General features: G+C 35.4%; 3 protein-coding genes across 8 annotated transcripts in view; all 3 read right to left on the reverse strand.

The window, feature by feature from the left end:
- The window catches only part of LOC123683921 (protein kinase C-binding protein NELL1-like), a 76,056-nt gene extending 71,968 nt beyond the window's left edge, over positions 1-4,088 (reverse strand). For 2 of the 6 annotated variants that reach the window (XM_045622926.1, XM_045622925.1), the window contains exon 1: positions 1,467-1,878. In XM_045622926.1, the coding sequence (XP_045478882.1) occupies positions 1,467-1,518 (52 nt within the window). In that variant the 5' untranslated portion in view covers positions 1,519-1,878. Of the gene's footprint in view, positions 1-1,466; positions 1,883-3,901 lie in introns of those variants that run through there. The other 4 variants (XM_045622928.1, XM_045622924.1, XM_045622923.1 and 1 more) reach the window with 4 other exon arrangements.
- A 4,518-nt stretch (positions 4,089-8,606) lies between these two features.
- LOC123684144 (V-type proton ATPase catalytic subunit A) lies at positions 8,607-13,535 on the reverse strand. Its single transcript, XM_045623292.1, has 9 exons — positions 13,380-13,535; positions 12,908-13,000; positions 12,742-12,854; positions 12,459-12,686; positions 12,210-12,347; positions 12,001-12,152; positions 11,819-11,943; positions 11,037-11,647; positions 8,607-9,678 (listed from the first exon to the last, which is right to left on the reverse strand). The coding sequence occupies exons 2-9, from the start codon at positions 12,981-12,983 to the stop codon at positions 9,277-9,279; spliced, it is 1,845 nt and encodes a 614-aa protein (XP_045479248.1). The 5' UTR covers positions 12,984-13,000; positions 13,380-13,535; the 3' UTR covers positions 8,607-9,276.
- A 390-nt stretch (positions 13,536-13,925) lies between these two features.
- Positions 13,926-16,011, reverse strand: LOC123684145. Its single transcript, XM_045623293.1, has 2 exons — positions 15,505-16,011; positions 13,926-15,451 (listed from the first exon to the last, which is right to left on the reverse strand). Exons 1-2 carry the CDS (start codon positions 15,956-15,958, stop codon positions 14,985-14,987), a joined length of 921 nt encoding a protein of 306 aa, XP_045479249.1. The 5' UTR covers positions 15,959-16,011; the 3' UTR covers positions 13,926-14,984.
- Between the last annotated feature and the right edge of the window lie 1,499 nt (positions 16,012-17,510).

A 17,510-nucleotide genomic window follows, 5' to 3' on the forward strand; every position in this document is an offset into this window, starting at 1 on the left:
CTTCAAGATGAATGAAACATGGCAATAGGCAAATATGGAAATCTAATAGCGAAAATAATATGCGATGTTCTAACAGAAAGTATTTTCTTGGAAGACTTTGATTTAGTTGCCTTTTCATCGTGCCAAAATAGATGATACCTGGTAATATCTTCCAGTTAATCTGCTGGTAATCTCGTTAAAATCGAACTATCAATTATCTGATGGAAAGCATGATTTTAATCCGTTTATTCGAAGGTCTGCTTCAAACAATTCATTACTGGAATGAATGTTTGATGTTCCAGCCATAACATCGATGTCATTCAATTAATGACAATTTTGTGAGTTTGAAGGCGAATCAAACATTCATCGTGTTTGTACTGTTATGAAAATACGTCAAGAGTAAGTTGACTATTATTGTTGCCGTTATCAATCAATTTGATATTATTTGGAAAAGTGTAGACTATGACTAAATGGCGAATTCACATTCTCAAGTCTGAGCAATCGTTCATTCATGCGCCAATTGCATCGTTGTAGAACGCAGAACTGTATATTTATATTTGAATATACAGGGTGTTCTTTAATTGGAGGTACGAACAAAAATAGCAGATTCTCCGAATCATTTTGAGAAAAAAAGTCCAATAAACATGGGCCATCAAAAGTTATGTTTTCGAGATACAGGGTGTTAAAGTTTCTTCCCTTCACAACTTAAAGTTGGCATTGATAATCCAATTTAAAGTTTTCATCATGTGATATGGTAATCTTGAATACAAATCTACAGGGTGATATTTTTTTTGAGACAGTGCCCGCTTCTTTCTTCATGAACTTTTTTTTGGTGTTCCACTGGTAGTTTAGGAAAAATGTGAAAAGAAACTTTGGTCCAGAACTACACTTTTTGGTTTCCTGTGGTTTTGAAGTATCTGCTACCGATTTCGAAAAAAAATTTCAAATAATTCCTTCAATCAGGAAAATCCAAATCTTCATAAATATCCAGATAGTAAGTTTTGGTACCTATTTAGCCAATCTGTAGCGAAGATTAATAAAGATTCGATAAATTGGTATAATCATCACAAAAAAGTAGGACTACAAGAAGCACCCTGTATCTCGAAAACAAAACGTTTGCGGGCCAATATTTATAGGACTTTTTTTCCTTAAAATCACCCAAGGATTCCCCCAATTTCCTCTGCTCCAAGTTAGGATATAAGAATAAAGTAAAGTTTTTTCGCAGAAACCTAACATATAACTGACAGCTTCGCAACCAACTCAAATTTACCTAGCTCCGTTAAAAATCACATAATGCGGTAAATCACCGATGTATATCAAGCTGGGAAAAGGTTAGGAACCGCTGGAATAGAGCTTCGCGGCCTGAACTAACCTAGATACAAACTAAGGGTTACACAAGCCACCAGAAGCATGCCGGTCAATAGAGCCGCCTAGACCTACTTCCAGCGCCAAATTCTCTAGGGGTATGTTTCGCGGATCAGCCTTACCTGAGGCAAGCCACAGCAGGGTGGTCCAAGCCGCGAGCAGGCTAAAGGCCATGTCCTATGTCCGCGGCCTTCTCCAAGTGGTCAGCCCGAAGGACAGCCCCCAGGAAGTCGGCCCATGGGGGAGCCGCAGCCCTGACTCGGTGGTCACCCGCTCTAGGACCCTTGGCTGCTGCTTCACGACCCTCTCGATGGCACTGTTGTCGCCTCGGCCCTCGTCGTTCTTCTACACATGTTTGTCGCCCAAGAATCGTGTTAGGAGCGCACCGCATAGACCGAATGGATAGCCCGACCGTCTGAAACTGACTGGATTAGCGGCGAATTCGACTCTCGCCGTCTGTCTGTGTGTTGTGTTGTGTGTAGAGCGAGAGCGCGGTGCGGGCCCGATTCTCGACGTCCGTTGTGGAATAGAGGTGCGCCGACGCCGCGACGTGAGACGTCGAGACGGACGTGTACGCTGGGCGAGTATTGGGGTGGGAGGGCGGCAACTGGGCGTCTTGGAGAGTTGAGAGTTGCGAACTGAAAATGATGATTCTTTTGAGAAGATTTAGTAAGTGGAGCCTTTGAGCGCTCGTTCGTTGAAGTGCCTATTTTGCGATCCTCCTGAAATTCGGCATCAACGTTCGAGGGATTATTTCACATGACAAATGAGAGATTCCCCAAATAGTTTTTAGTAGTATACAGGGTGTTTCCTAATTGAATATCAATATTTATAAGGGTAATTTTTGGGCCCATTTTAAGAAAAAAATTTCATATGAACACATGTGCTAAACGTCTTACCTTTGGAGATACAGGGTGGTGAAGTTTTCAAAAATAAAAAAGGAATTCCAAAATCGAAAAATTGTCTGAACGCCGTGAAATTAATTTGATATGTTATCAATATACAGACGTGAAACTAATATTTATAAAAAAAAATGACATCTGTATTCAGTTATGAGCAAATTTGATCTCTTGAAATTTCTAAGACCGACGCACGGGTTTCATCTAAAAAAATAAAATCTACGTATGTCTCTGAATGGTGATATTATCATAATATATGTATGTGTTAACGATATTGTTGTGATCATGCAGAGAAACGCTTTTTATTTTTTTAAGTAAAAACCGTGCATCGGATTGAAAAAGCCAAGTGATCAACTTTTGTGAGAAATGATTGGAAATTTCAAAAATAATTTTCATTTCAAGAAAAATCTGTGGCGTACAATCAATGTCTGTCAAAATATGCAGGTCAAATTACGTACGAACACCACTGGCGGAAATTAAAAAAAAAGTGATACATAAAAAAATGCCTCTTGATTCATAGAACATGTATGACAAATTTCATTGAAATAACTTAAGTGGTATTGTAGATATTAATGATAAATGATTTATATCTGAAAACTTTACCACCCTGTATCTCAAAATGTTCATATGAAGTTTTTTCTTAAAATGGGCCCAAAAATCACCCCCATCAATATTCATTTAAGAAACAACCTGTATACATGGTTACGCACACGCATTTTTCTCGAAATACAGGTTGTTAAAAATTGATTTTTTAAGTCTTTTTCCCATAGCATCTGCACTTTACAAAATATTCAACTGAAATTTGGCATAGTTATTCTAATTTAGATATTACATCACATGATACGCCTATTTCGATTGCAAATTTACAAAGTGATATTTTTTCCCTTAGAACTTTTTTTTGTTGGACCACTAATAGTTTCAAAAAATTATTAAAAAAAATTGGTCCAGTACTACAATTTTTGGTTTCTTGCAGTTTTGTCGCATCTGCTACCGATTTCGAGAAGAAATTTCAAACAATTTCCTTAAAATCCTCGGGAATATTCATAGCATCATAAAAATCCAATCAGTAAGATACAATGAATAAATTAATTATTAGTTTTTGTGCTTATTTTCCCTATATATAGCAATGATTCATAAAGATTCTATAAACTCATAACATATAATCATCACCAAAAAAATGTACTGCAAGAAACATGCTGTATCTCGAAAATAAATTAACCAACATATCTCTCATTTTGTTTGATACCTCCAATTTAGGAACACCCTGTATACATACTAAATTCCAACCAAATGTTGTTATATAATATTGGGCAATAGTTCCATAAGAAAGAAACAAGTGTTTGGTTTTTTGCACTGTTTTGGTACACCCTGTGCATTTCCAAACTATTCGAGAATGTAGCTCTAATGGAGCCTAATGATACAGTATCAAAAAAAAAAAAAATTCGAAAATTTCAGCGATTAACCGTAATAAAGCATTGCGTCAATGTGACACCCTGTAGGTTTCTTTATCGATTCTGATTTTGATGGTGTGATCAAAATTCGCATCAAGCTTGAAATTGTTGTTAAGGGAAATAAATTAACAGTTCGTAACTGACCTCTTACTCTTATAGCAGATTTTACTAGTATACAAGACCAGCCAAATTTTTATGATTACCTACCGAGATATTGGAATTCATCAGAGAAGCTGTACTAAGTATCTTCATCTTCTGCTTTGATTCTCTCCAGCTCCAAAACCATCATTTTCGCTGCTGGCTTCAACCACAACCTGGTATTTTGACATAACAAGATGTCATATAATTATATTTTCCATTCGTAAGATTCCAATTCATTATTGAATAGACTTGTCTGCATCTGTAACAATAATTCATTGAAATGATCGAATTGATGAAAATGATATGAATAAACCAACAATTAAATCAAACATACCTGCTGTAACAATAAAATCGAAAATGTAAGACGAGCAGGAAGAAATTTATATCTGTCTTATACACAGAATAATAAAGATGTCTATTAGTCGGATCTGCTGTCGCTGAAATATAAGGTTTTTTCTATATTCTATCTACCTACTTGAATTTTCAATGGTTCTGAGATAGCGATCCAAAGGAAATTTTGCATAGAGCATAATATTGTTATTTTATATCTTTTCGCAAAATATAAACTCGGAAGACTCATTAATTTTGTAATTACACTGCGCAAAAAAATTAACGCACATTCTGAAAATCTCAATTTTAATGAAAGTTAACTTTATTGATCATTGACTTTATAACTTATTTCTTATGTTCTCTCGGGAATGTTTTGAATGAAACAAGACACATTAAATGGAAGAAAAATTCAGGATTTCACCGAATCTTATGTGAAAGAAGAGAAATAAACAATTTTAAAAATACTGGAATGCTGATAAGTGATTTAATACTTGGTATTTTGAGGGAGGCGAGCGGTTGCAAACCGTTGTCTCAACGAAGAAACTCTCAAGTAACGTTCTTGAATGGCAGTTGTTACCCGTGGTCTACCCTGTCCTGGTCTTCGGACATTCATACCTGTCTCCCTGAATCGCTGCAATATTCTGGACACACTTGTATGGGGAACTCCAAACCTTTCTGCAATTCTTGTGTATGTCCACCCTTCTTCTCGCAAAACTACCGCTTGGGCACATTCCTCTTGGGTGTCAAATTGCGTGTTTCGCGTTGCATAGCGATCGAGTGTAGAAAATCAAACGAAAGAAAAACTATTTATCACTAGAATTGATCGAGAACAACTGATTTCAGAATGGAGCCAAAACATTCAAAATCTGATAATCTCATCTTTTTTTATTCCTGCTGGAAAAAAACATCTGTATTGAAGAAAAACGTTGAAAGTGGATAACATATGCATGCATAATTCTGATAAAAATAATTATCATTGAGAACACCTTCAGTTGTAGAATAAATTTGAGATTTCCATAATGTGCGTTAATTTTTTTGCGCAGTGTATACGGAAAATTAAATTTCGAATAAAAATAGGTTAACTGCGAACTGTTGGGATCATCTTTCCACGCGCCCTATCACATTATATCAATTAAAATCATCCATCTAAACTTGGATGCAGAATTCCACCAACTGTTCCACTTCTAGAAGGGTACATCTAAAACTTTTATAAGTAATTATTTCTCCTATCCACGTGCTACACACCTCTAGAGGCCGTTATCCATTACAAGGAAGCCAGTTGAGTCCTTATACTTGACTGAGCAAGGCTTAGGGTGGACAGGTGGCTCAAAAAGTGGCGTCATATGGTCGTCTGCATACGATCGCTGAACTGTGAACGGACATATTGTACCTGTACTGTGACTACTGTGAGGTTTGTACAAAGGATTTCTACTAAATGATAACCCATTAATGAATGATTGGTGCCTACCTGATATTTGCATGTATATTATAAAAAGGTTTTTTTTTAGAGCTATAGAACTTTAAATTGCAATAAAACAACGATGGATTATTCGATTGACATGAATTTTATTTATCCGCAAGATAATCTTGTGGCATTACATTTTAAATATGATTTCTGGCATATGACCGCCACGGCTGGCTCGGATGTAGTCCAATCTGGACGTCCAATTTTCGATGACTTTTTCCAACATTTGTGGCCGTATATCGACAATAACACGACGAATGTTGTCTTCCAAATGGTCAAGGGTTTGTGGCTTATCCGCATAGACCAATGACCTTACATAGCCCCACAGAAAGTAGTCTAGCGGTGTTAAATCACAAGATCTTGGAGGCCAATTCACAGGTCCAAAACGTGAAATTAGGCGGTCACCAAACGTGTCTTTCAATAAATCGATTGTGACACGAGCTGTGTGACATGTTGCGCCGTCTTGTTGGAACCACAGCTCCTTGACATCATGGTTGTTCAATTCAGGAATGAAAAAGTTAGTAATCATGACTCTATACCGATCACCATTGACTGTAACGTTCTGGCTATCATCTTTTGTGAAGAAGTACAGACCAATGATTCCACCAGCCCATAAAGCGCACCAAACAGTCAGTTTTTCTGGGTGTAACGGTGTTTCGACATACACTTGAGGATTAGCTTCACTTGTTTGTTGACGTAGCCATTCAACCAGAAGTGTGCTTCATTGCTAAACAAAATAAAATGGACGTAGTGCGCGATACGTATTCCGCACAGAACCATTATTTTCGAAATAAAATTGCACTATTTGCAAGCGTTGTTCAGGAGTGAGTCTATTCATGATGAATTGCCAAACCAAACTGAGAATAAATCACTTGACAGCTGTTAAATCGGTCTCCATCTTGAACAGTAATGCCAACTTAAAATTATATACCTCGAAAAAAAACATCAGTTCATAGATTTTTTTTTTAATAACTGATTTTGTCGATGAAACTCTACACCCAAAATTCTGTAAAATCTGATGCATAGATCAAGAGATAACTAAATATTTCCCAAAAAAAAAGATCATTCTTCAATTCATATGGGTAGATTCTCATGAAATTTTGCAAACACGTTCCTTGAACACTATAAATGTGTTCAAAATTATCTAAAATACTTTACGCGAGTGGAAATTTTGAATTCGGCTATCCAAAATTGTCCTTTTATCTAGGAGGTATTGTAGACACCCAAATCTGGAGATCTAGAAGGCCAAAGTTAGAATCCCTATGAACAACAAATTCAATTCAGAAATTAGATGTCAAAAAACAACAGAACCGACTCGTTCTTATAATAATTTTTCAATAAAAATGAAATATCCAAATATTATGACAAGGGGGCGCCTTTATAAATGCACGCACCAATTAATAATCCTTCACTTGAAAACACCTGCCCACACACTTAATCCAAATCTCCCTTGTGTTGTTGCCTAATATAAGGGAGTAGAAGCACATGAAAATAGGTACCGTTGAAATTCACACAAACTTCTATATTTTAATGCTAAACTTCTGTCTAAATAGAATCAAATTATTAATGCCATAAACCATTATTATCTAGGTACTTAGAGCTTCTAAGGCCATTTTTGAGCGTTCGTTCCCCGAAAAGGTGTTATATATCATTTCGTTACGTTTTTTGTGTTGTAAATAATAATGTTCGACTCACCTCAAATTCAATTCTTGACTTGAAATTTTCAGGGCTAGTTCGTATTAGACTTTTTCATTTTCTCGGCGACTGATAAAGAATATAATTCTTCTCATTTCGAATTTGATCACAACATGTTAGTATTTCATCGCTTGATATGTAATTATAATAATTCTACAACACCTGGTTTCGTAAGCATTTTGATTGAATTTTATTCCATCAGTTGTTTTGGAATATTACGAAATTATTTCGATAACATAGAGAATAAAATCTATCTGTGATCCGAATTGACTGGCATATTCATTGCAGTTTGCAAAATGTCATTCATTTCTGAATTACATGAGCCGATCTAACAACACTCGAAAGACTCGGAGGATTGAAATCTTTGGAAGTTGCTGATGAAGGATACTTTGAAAATTCAATGCGAAATTGGATGAACATAGAAAATATATTGATGTCTCTAATAACTCCACAGACAACTTATCCTAAGTAGTCTGTGGCTCTAGCCCTGTATTGAACAAGCCCTCAATATAACTTCATCTTCTGAAAAACATGTTATAGAGGATTCTTCACGAAATATCTCAGTTCCAGTTTTCACTTTCAATAATTCTTGCCAAAATACAATAAATATAAATATCATTATGAATTACGTTTTGACGTTTGAAATTTGTTTTTGAGTTTGTATTATTGTTCCTTAATGAAAAAACCTATTCTTTTTTATTTTACTTTAACATGTAGAAAGCGTTGGCGACACCAGCTTTCAAAATGGGGGGTCTAGGAGGGGACAGAATTTTCAAAAAGGGCCAAGATTTCCAGATTTATCTGGTTAACCTTAAATTCATGTTGTATTTTTTCACTCATGGGATATTTCAGGGGGGAGGGAACACCCTGAACCCTCTCTACCGCCGCCACTGGTAGAAAGTATAGTCTGCCACTCGGCTAGAATGAAAATCCGTTGCTCGTGATTCCTCAGGCTCGCCTTCCGAATGATTACCTCGATTCTAACCTTTATACATTGACTAATCCTGATAATTTCAGAACTACAGATTTGGTGGACCTTCAACTTCGAATTTAAATGTAGAATAACAATTTGAAGCTTCTTACATCACCAAAACCAAAGAAAATTCAAGAATTCGAAAAAATTACTCAATTTCTCAGTTTTTTCAAAACTGACCCTTTTATGAATTTCTCTTTTTTTCCTAAGTTGATGAAAACTAGTAATAGCTTTATAATTGAATGCTATATTTTAAGGTGTATTACTTCAAAGATTATATCGGGTTTTTCAATAAATAAAAGACAAGGTTTCAAAACAACAATATATTGCATAATTATTGTTCACAATAGAACATTTCAACTACATTCAAAATTTAAACTATTATATATGAAAATTGATAACTGTACAATAAAACTTGGATTAAAATGTAAAGCAATAGGAAACTATAGATATGAAGAATTATATGCAGCACTTCAAAAAAAAAAAAGTAAATATTTATATGACAAAAAAACATCGTAACGGGTAATACTGAGAAAATCATCTCAAAAAAAAAACTGTAATTTCCCTAAAAGTATAATTGGAATGAAGGAAAAAGGTGAACAGAATTAGCTGAAACCTTCACCACTAAAACTCGATTAAATTCTAAATTATTCTAATTCAATAGACAAGGTGATCCAAAATTACATCTCAGGAAATTTCTAAGTAATATCAGCTTCAAATGTATCCATATCTTGCCGATTGTTGCTAATCAACAATAATCTCGTTCAAAAAAATTCTTATTGCATGAAACCGACCGTTTGATGTAAGTTTCAGATGCATTCTTGATCCACCTCATATATATACATAGTATTGTACACTTACAATGAAATATCAACATATGTATGTGTTATAATGGCCGTACAAAGTTGACTTGGATATGAAAATGAGTCCAGACAATGTCAGAGGCCTTAATGAGTTCTATACCTTATGTCAGTCTACCTAATCTTCTAAGTTTCTGAAAGCCTGCTGTATGTCCTCGTAAAGCTGATCGAAATCGGCTTTGATTTTAGCCTCTCCGTCTTTCACGGGATCCTTGAACTTCATACTGCTGAGTTGGTACAAAATGTTGTTCATCGCCTCCCTGATTACGTTCCATGTAATTTTGTTTTCGGATTGGGCGGTAGTTTCTACTGCATGTCTGGCCATGTCGTAAAGACCGATCATGTTTTTCAACATGCCGACAGTCTTGTAGAAGGGGCAGAATCTGTCGTACGATGAATAGGAGTTCTGTTGCAAGAAATCTTCCTTCAGAAGCTTGGCTACCTCAAGGGTGATCTTGTCGGTTTCTGCTAGTGATGCTTTTCCTACCAGTTGTACAATTTCGGACAAGTCCTCTTCTTCCTGGAATAATTATAAATAGAGGTTTAAATTATTTGAGGAAACTTTAAATTTAATTGGTTTATTTATAATTATACTGTTTTTGAATGAACAAGTGTTAAAAGGAGCCTTTCGTAGGAGTATTATATGTTATTTTGGGTAATTCACTGAATAAAGATCGTTTAGTGATTTTCGCATTGAAAAATGTTGGTTGGCAAAACTGTTTTGTGATGATAGATAAATCCGTGACAGGAGAGTTCCAAGTACCAACATATAACAATGAAATGTAACCATGAAATCTGGCAGAATGAACAGATTTTCTACAGAATACGCTCTATTAGTGATGACGTCACACACCGCCATTTTAGTTCTCCTGTCAGTGTTGGGAATCCAAACTAACAAATTTTCATTCAAATTAGTACGTTGTCGTTGAAGAAATTGGCTTATTTTGATAAATAAGATTATTTGAGGAACGATTTTACTATTAATTGATAGACAGAAAGCACGAAATTACTGCCAGTAAGTTCGAACTTGAAGTTCAACTAATAAACACTGCTTTTTACAAAATCTGAGGAATGATACAGGATTCAAACTTTGTGGTATTAACCTCGTTCCTTCTGTCTATCAATTAATACTGAAATCGTTCCTCAAATACTCTTATTCATGAAAATAAGCCAATTCCTTCAACGACACCGTACTAATTTGAATGACAATTTATTTGTTTGGATTCCAAACACTGACAGAAGAACCAAAAATGGCGGTGTGTGACGTCACACTAATAGAGCGTATTAGAGAAAAGTAATTTGTGAATATGCGAACAAATTAAAAACAGAATATCACTCTAACATCTTAGTTGAATGTTTCCTAAGAGTTGTTAATCATGGTGTAAGATGCATAGAATCCCTGGTGTGTGTACTGATTCGATTTTGTTTCAGACTTTTCGAGATATCCACCTGTTGCTTTGGTGTCCTGCTTCACCAGAGTTCTGTAAGGTGGCGCTCTTCAGAAATTTTCGATTTCCTGCGCCGTTTAAAAATGATATACTGATTTAAGACTTTACAAACTTTCACAATAAATTGCAATTCAGTTCCTATCTAATTTTTAATGGAATGAATGGAAAATAATGACAGAGTATAGAAGATTGTTACGAGTATAGAACATAAAACATTATTGTTCTATACTCAGAGGTCACGAGAGCCGAGAATCGAGAGAAATGTCAAATATAAACGATGTATGCGCCATCTGAAACAGACGCGATCCCTCGCAATCAAGTAGGTATAAATCTGAAAAATCTCCCGCTTTGTCTGAAAGTTTTAAAGGTATAAGTAAACACACCAGGTTTTATACGCATCTATTACCATGGTGTATCAAGAAAAACCCACCTGCAAGATTTCCTTAACCTTGGTCCTCAAGGGCACAAACTCTGCGAAGTTCTTGTCGTAGAAATCGTCCAGAGCCCTGGTGTACTTCGAGTAGGAAATCAGCCAGTTGATGGAGGGGAAATGTTTACGTTGGGCCAGCTTCTTGTCCAATCCCCAGAACACCTGCACGATACCCAGAGTGGCCGAAGTGACGGGATCTGAGAAGTCACCACCAGGTGGCGATACGGCTCCTACGATGGACACGGAGCCCTCTCGATCGGGGTTACCCAGACATTTGACGCGACCGGCACGCTCGTAGAAGGAGGCCAGACGGGCCCCCAGGTAGGCGGGGTAGCCTGAATCGGCAGGCATCTCGGCCAAACGACCGGAGATTTCTCTCAAGGCTTCAGCCCAACGAGAGGTGGAATCGGCCATCATGGACACGTTGTAACCCATGTCCCTGAAGTACTCGGATAGAGTGATACCGGTGTAGATGGAAGCCTCACGGGCGGCGACAGGCATGTTGGAGGTGTTGGCCACCAAGGCGGTACGCTTCATGATGGATTCGGTCTGTCCTTCGATTTCGACAGTCAGTTCGGGGAAGTCCCGGAGTACCTCAGACATTTCGTTACCTGAAATGGGAGATTGATTTGTCGATTTTATAAGTTTACTGAAATTTCACTAATTTGACAGATAATATCTGTCATCTGTCAAATTTGTGGAATTTCTGTGACAGAAGAGTTCCAAATACCAACATATAATAATGAAATATAACCATTAAACAACTAGAAAAAATATATTACCTCTTTCTCCGCAACCGACATAGATGATGACATCTGAGTTGGAGTATTTGGACAGAGATTGTGAGATGACAGTTTTTCCACAACCGAAAGCACCAGGTATAGCAGTAGTTCCTCCCTGGACACATCTGAAATCAGCCGAATATTAATCAAAATTAATTGCATAAAGATATTTATGAACTTACGGGAAAAGAGAATCCAAAACTCTCTGTCCAGTAAGTAGAGGATGATTAGCTGGCAATTTTTCACTGACTGGACGTGGTTGACGTACTGGCCAAACTTGCAACATAGTATATTTTGAGCGTTCACCATCGAATTCGGTTTCCAAGACAATATCCTTCGGGAACAAATAATTTTTAGTGTTTTATCTCCGTTATTCGAGAGTACAACTTACATCAACAGTATAACTTCCAGGTTCTGCGACGTATGTGACTGTACCCTTAGATTTTGGAGGCAACATCAATTTTTGTTTCACCAAGGTATTTTCGTGGACTATACCATAAATATCTCCACCGGTCAAATGGGATCCCAACTAAATAAAAAAATTTCAATGATGAAATCAATCAATAATTGAAATTGAATTTGAAATAATGTAAAATAAAACATTAATAATTGAGGGTACTATCTTTAAAAAATAACTCACTTTGATATTAATAGGATTGAAGTCCCACTTAGCAGTTCTGGACAAACAAGGTACATTGATACCTTTAGGAATGTAGATACTCTCTGTTAAAACATTGATATCTTTCAGAGGACGCTGGATACCGTCAAAAATTGAACCCATAATACCAGGACCCAACTCAACCGACAATGGTTTACCAGTACGTAGAACGGGATCTCCAACAGTAACACCAGAAGTTTCTTCATATACCTAATTAATAAAAAGTGTAAGAACAAAAAAAAAGGAGAAAATCATTTCAAAATACCTGAATTGTGGCCATGTCACCTTCAAGACGGATAATTTCACCAACCAATTCAAAGTAACCGACTCTTACAAGTTCGTACATAGCCGAACCACACATTTTTTCAGCAGTTACGACTGGAAAATTTTGAAATTAATATGTAAATAGGAATTGAATAGAGTTTGTTTACCTGGTCCAGAAACTGCATGAACATAACCATATTCAGATTCCTTTTCCTCGTCCCTTATTAATCGTAAGTTCGACATTTTGTATTGTTTTTCACCTGGAAGAATATGTACATAAAGTAACAAAAAACAGAGGAAAATAAAAAGGTTTTCCGAGATTAAAAAAATGTTTAATTCTATATAAACGCAAAACTTTCTTAACTAAATGAAGTCGCGTGACCACAGACTACGCCTTCCACTTTTATTGGAACTAGAATACTTTTAAATTTTCTCATGAAAAGATATTCATTAAGCAATATACAAATTAGTGTGACAATAAATAATAAGAACTTCTAATTGATAAAGATAATATTAACAGAAGAGCCAATAAGATGTTATATATAGGTCAGAAAATCAATAGGAACAGACAGTTTGTTGGAACGGAAAAACTTTAAATGTTTCGCAGCTTTTTGTCTTTTACGAATATAATTCACTTACCGAAAGATTAGTAAAATGAAAAACACCACAGGATCACCAAAACCTCGCCCAATTTCCCAGAAAGACTGAAAATATGAACTACAGACGTGAACCCCTGAGTACTGAAATTGTCACAAGGTTCCGAAAAGTCAGCTGACTTTACTGATTAAAGCTTGGATCTCGGATCATAGAGTGTTCTCAATTACATTCAACATACGTGGAAAATTCGATTTTCATTTTAAGAATGAATGTTTGTCTCAATATTTTGAGAAGCTTAAGGCCAGTTGCACCATTTGCCTAAACATTGAAAATTTAAACGTTGATTACTCTATGATTTCTCAAGAGAAATCAGAAATTAATCAATAAATGTTTAAATTTTAATCAATGTTTAGGCAAATGGTGCAACTGGCCCTTAGTCTACGATTACTAAAGACATGCTAATTACTAGCTAGTATTTGAATAAATTACTAAACCTACAGCTGAAGATAATAATAATAATAATAACATGCTTTATTTTGAATGATCTCCACATAGATATAACAGCTACACGAAACATCAATCAAAATAGCGTCAAATATTACATCTTTGAATATTAATACTTATTTCCTAAACAATCTTTTCTTCATAACCAAAACCAAAATTTATCTATCGAAAAACTCCCTTATGTTATAGGGTTCCCTTTCTATTAATAGTGTTTTTACTCTTTTGACGAATTTCTTACCGTTATTGACTTCTTGTATTATAACACGATTCTACGGCGTTCCCTGTGAACCTCTCCTTGTTACTACTTGAAAAAGTTAGGCAATCAAGTATATACAAACCAAAAATTGTCAGAATATTATTTTTTCTGAACATGCCGCGGCAAGATTGTTTAAAAGGTAACTTGAAAATTATTCTCATGACTCGTTTTTGGACAACAAAAACATCCTCCAGGTTGTATTCCATCCCCCAAAACATGATCTCATACCTGAGAACTGACTCAAAATTAACGTGATATAAAATTTTAAGGGTTTTTTCATTCATGTATCTACTGGTTGTTCTCATTGCAAAGTTGATTTTATTCAGTTTTTGTTTCACATAATCCGTGTGTACTCTTCATTTCAAAAAGTTGTCAATAAATAATCCTAAAACTTTTGAGTGCTCAGAAAATTTATATTCTTCACCGTGTAATGTTATGTTGTTGGGCTTTTCTTTCCTATTTCTGTCTGTACTGAATATTACAAAATTAGATTTCTTTGCATTTAATAACAGTTTATTCCTTGAGAACCATTCTTCTGCTCTAGTGAAAAAGTCTGTTTCGATTCTAATCAATTCACCTTTTTCGCGTGCACCTACCACTAAGTTAGTATCGTCCGCAAAATTTACGATACTCTCTACAGTATTTTGTACTATTTCACACAAGTCATTTAAATATATTATAAATAGTAGAGGTCCAATTACACTCCCTTGGGCTATCCCAGTTTTGTTAACTAGCATGGCAGATTTCACAGTGAAACCATTTTTAGTAATTTTAACACTTTGTGTTCTTTCAGATATATATGATCAGACCACTCATTAATTTTTCCCCTTATTCCATATATCTCTAGTTTTTTCAGTAAATATTCCTGATTGATTGAATCATACGCTTTAGATAAATCTAAAAACATTGCTAATATCATATAATTTAATATTTCCATTAGGTGGACGATATATTGAAAATATTAAGAAAGTTTCTGAATTTAATACACATTCCGCCACAGCACACTCAAATTCACCCTGTACTGATAAATGAGATAGCTTCTTTCTCTCTTTTCCTACAACTGATTGATGAAGATAAACTGCTGCCCCCCCATAACCTTTAGGTCTACAATAACTTGCTACAAGATTGAAGTTATCTATTAGGATGTTTTCTAATGCATCACTACTTTGCCAATGTTCTGTTAAACATATAATTTTACAATTTGTAATTTGGCTATTCACACTATGTTCAATACGATCAAGCGAGTTGTTTATAGAGCATACATTTTGGTGAATGAGACATATTTCGTGTTTACTTCTTAAAGTTTTGTTGTTATTCTTAATTGCTATTCCGTGGTATTGTTTTTCCCAGGTTTCTGAAAAAAATGTTTATCGAATGTAAACTGTGACATTTTTGACTTTGACATACCAGATGAAGGCTGACGTTGGAGCACAGAACTGTATGATTGGCCATAACTATCTCGATTCTGCGCAACGGCTTCGATCTTTTTACCTTGTTCAATGTTATGGATTTTCTCCAGTAATAATCTATTATTCTCCATTAATATTTTATTTTTACTTTGTGATTCTTCTAATAAGGCCTTCTTCAAGTAACTTATTTCCATTTTCATTAGTCCGTTCTCTACCTCAACGTTACCAGTATCCGATTTTTGATCGACTACCTTTTCATGCTGACATATAGCATTTTTCCTATTTGCCGCTTGAGTAAGACATGAAGGATGAAACTTTTCTTTGCACTTTATACACTCGACATATTCACATACTTTTCTGTTACAATAATTGCAAAATAACTCATCATCTGTTAAACTTTGAGAATTTGCGGAGCGGTTTGAAGATACGTCTTCACACGCCATACTTACCATAACGTTCTTTTCAGAGGTTTAGAAACTACGTCGAATAAGTACCAGAAATTGGACGAAATAACATATTATTCATCCAAATTAATTGTATGGCCTTTAAAGTAGACCCTATTTGATATGAACTCCCTGCAAAAGTCCAACTGATAACGTAATCATCAAAATATTTTGCCTGGAAAGAGGAAAATTTTGAGATCACTTTTATTATGAAAACAATTTTCTGTTCCTCAGTTCAAAATTTTCGTTGGCAAAATGCATTTCATATTCTGACCAATGCTTGTTTAGTGTCTGTTCGTAAATCCTTGTAGCGGCCAGAACTTTGATAAATCTTATCAGAATATTGGTAGCTTTTCCAAGTGTGAGCTTCGCATTGAACATGCACAAGCATTTGAATCCCTAGATCTGAAGCCGTCGCTAGGCAAAGTGCCACCTAAAGTTAACTTTACAGTTTACGGAATGCAAAAACTTTGTATTGAGATTGAAAAAATGAAAACACGTTTTTCAAAATATACACAAAAGCGCATCCACCATTTTTCTGAGTTTTAACTATATAGTGACACCTAGGAGAAGTAGCTCGAACCTAGCTTTGGTAGTGACGTTTTCGTTACAGGATTCTATTCGGTGTTGGATGCGGCAATATTAAGTTCAGTAAATTGTGTATAGATGTCTTATGGGCAAATTTTCTACTGAATTGAATTTTTGAAAATTTAAAGGAAAACGGGCATAATTGATTAAGTCTGAGTGCATACACCTATTCAAACTGACACACCTATTCAAACTGATAATTCATTTTTTTTTTACCATAAGGATTAAGATTCATCGGTAAGAAGAATCTCCAATCATGAATGATTCTACGACAAAACTAGAAATATCTAGAAATAATCGGTATCGGGAACTTTCAGAAGCAAAATGAAAAATTCTTCATAATTTCAGATTTTGAAGTCGATCTGAATCAAAAATTTTTTTTTGGCGGAAAAATTATTATCTTGGTTTTTCTGAAAAAATCAACGGAATGAATTCGAACATTTAATAATGTTTTTAAAGGGTAGCAGAACCGATTTAGGTATCAATCAAAACCACAGCTGGAATGTCTACCCATGCACACCCATTTTACAAGCCTCAGATTTAAGCCGCCAGAGAGCAGACAAAACACCCCTTCAAATTTTCCCACAAAATTCGAAATAATTCAATTTAGGGGGCATCCAGGGAGTAACTGATTACGAATAGGGATTCAGCATGAAAAATTCTTCATAATATCAAGTTTTGAAGTCGATCTGAATCAAACACTTTTTTTGGCGAAAAAATATCCAAGGTTATAGTCTTGGTTTTTCCAAAAAAATCGACCGATCAAATTTGAACATTTTTTGATAGTTTTAGATAGTTTCGAGATCGTAGATTTCGAATTTGGCATCCAATTTTACCAGAAAAATTTTTCTACATTTTAAAAGCACAATTTTCACACAACTGGAATATCGCAGTTGTGGGGCATGTATGTCCATTTTACAAGCTTCAGATTTTGGCCATCAGAGGGCAGACAAAAGCCCCTTTGAAAATTTTC

The sequence above is a fragment of the Harmonia axyridis genome, chromosome 7, assembly GCF_914767665.1.
Source record: "Harmonia axyridis chromosome 7, icHarAxyr1.1, whole genome shotgun sequence".
NCBI classification, from domain to species: Eukaryota; Metazoa; Arthropoda; class Insecta; order Coleoptera; family Coccinellidae; genus Harmonia; species Harmonia axyridis.

Bases quoted from the DNA above. Each gene is read 5' to 3' on its own strand.
- LOC123684144 (XM_045623292.1), bottom strand. From the start codon at position 12,983: ATGTCGAACTTACGATTAATAAGGGACGAGGAAAAGGAATCTGAATAT. The intron at 11,944-12,000 runs GTAAGTTCATAA...GGCTGATTTCAG, and splicing joins GTTTTGGATTCTCTTTTCCC to ATGTGTCCAGGGAGGAACTA. The intron at 9,679-11,036 runs GTGGGTTTTTCT...TAATTATTCCAG, and splicing joins AGGTTAAGGAAATCTTGCAG to GAAGAAGAGGACTTGTCCGA.
- LOC123684145 (XM_045623293.1), bottom strand. From the start codon at position 15,958: ATGGTAAGTATGGCGTGTGAAGACGTATCTTCAAACCGCTCCGCAAAT. The intron at 15,452-15,504 runs GTATGTCAAAGT...CATTTTTTTCAG, and splicing joins CCAACGTCAGCCTTCATCTG to AAACCTGGGAAAAACAATAC.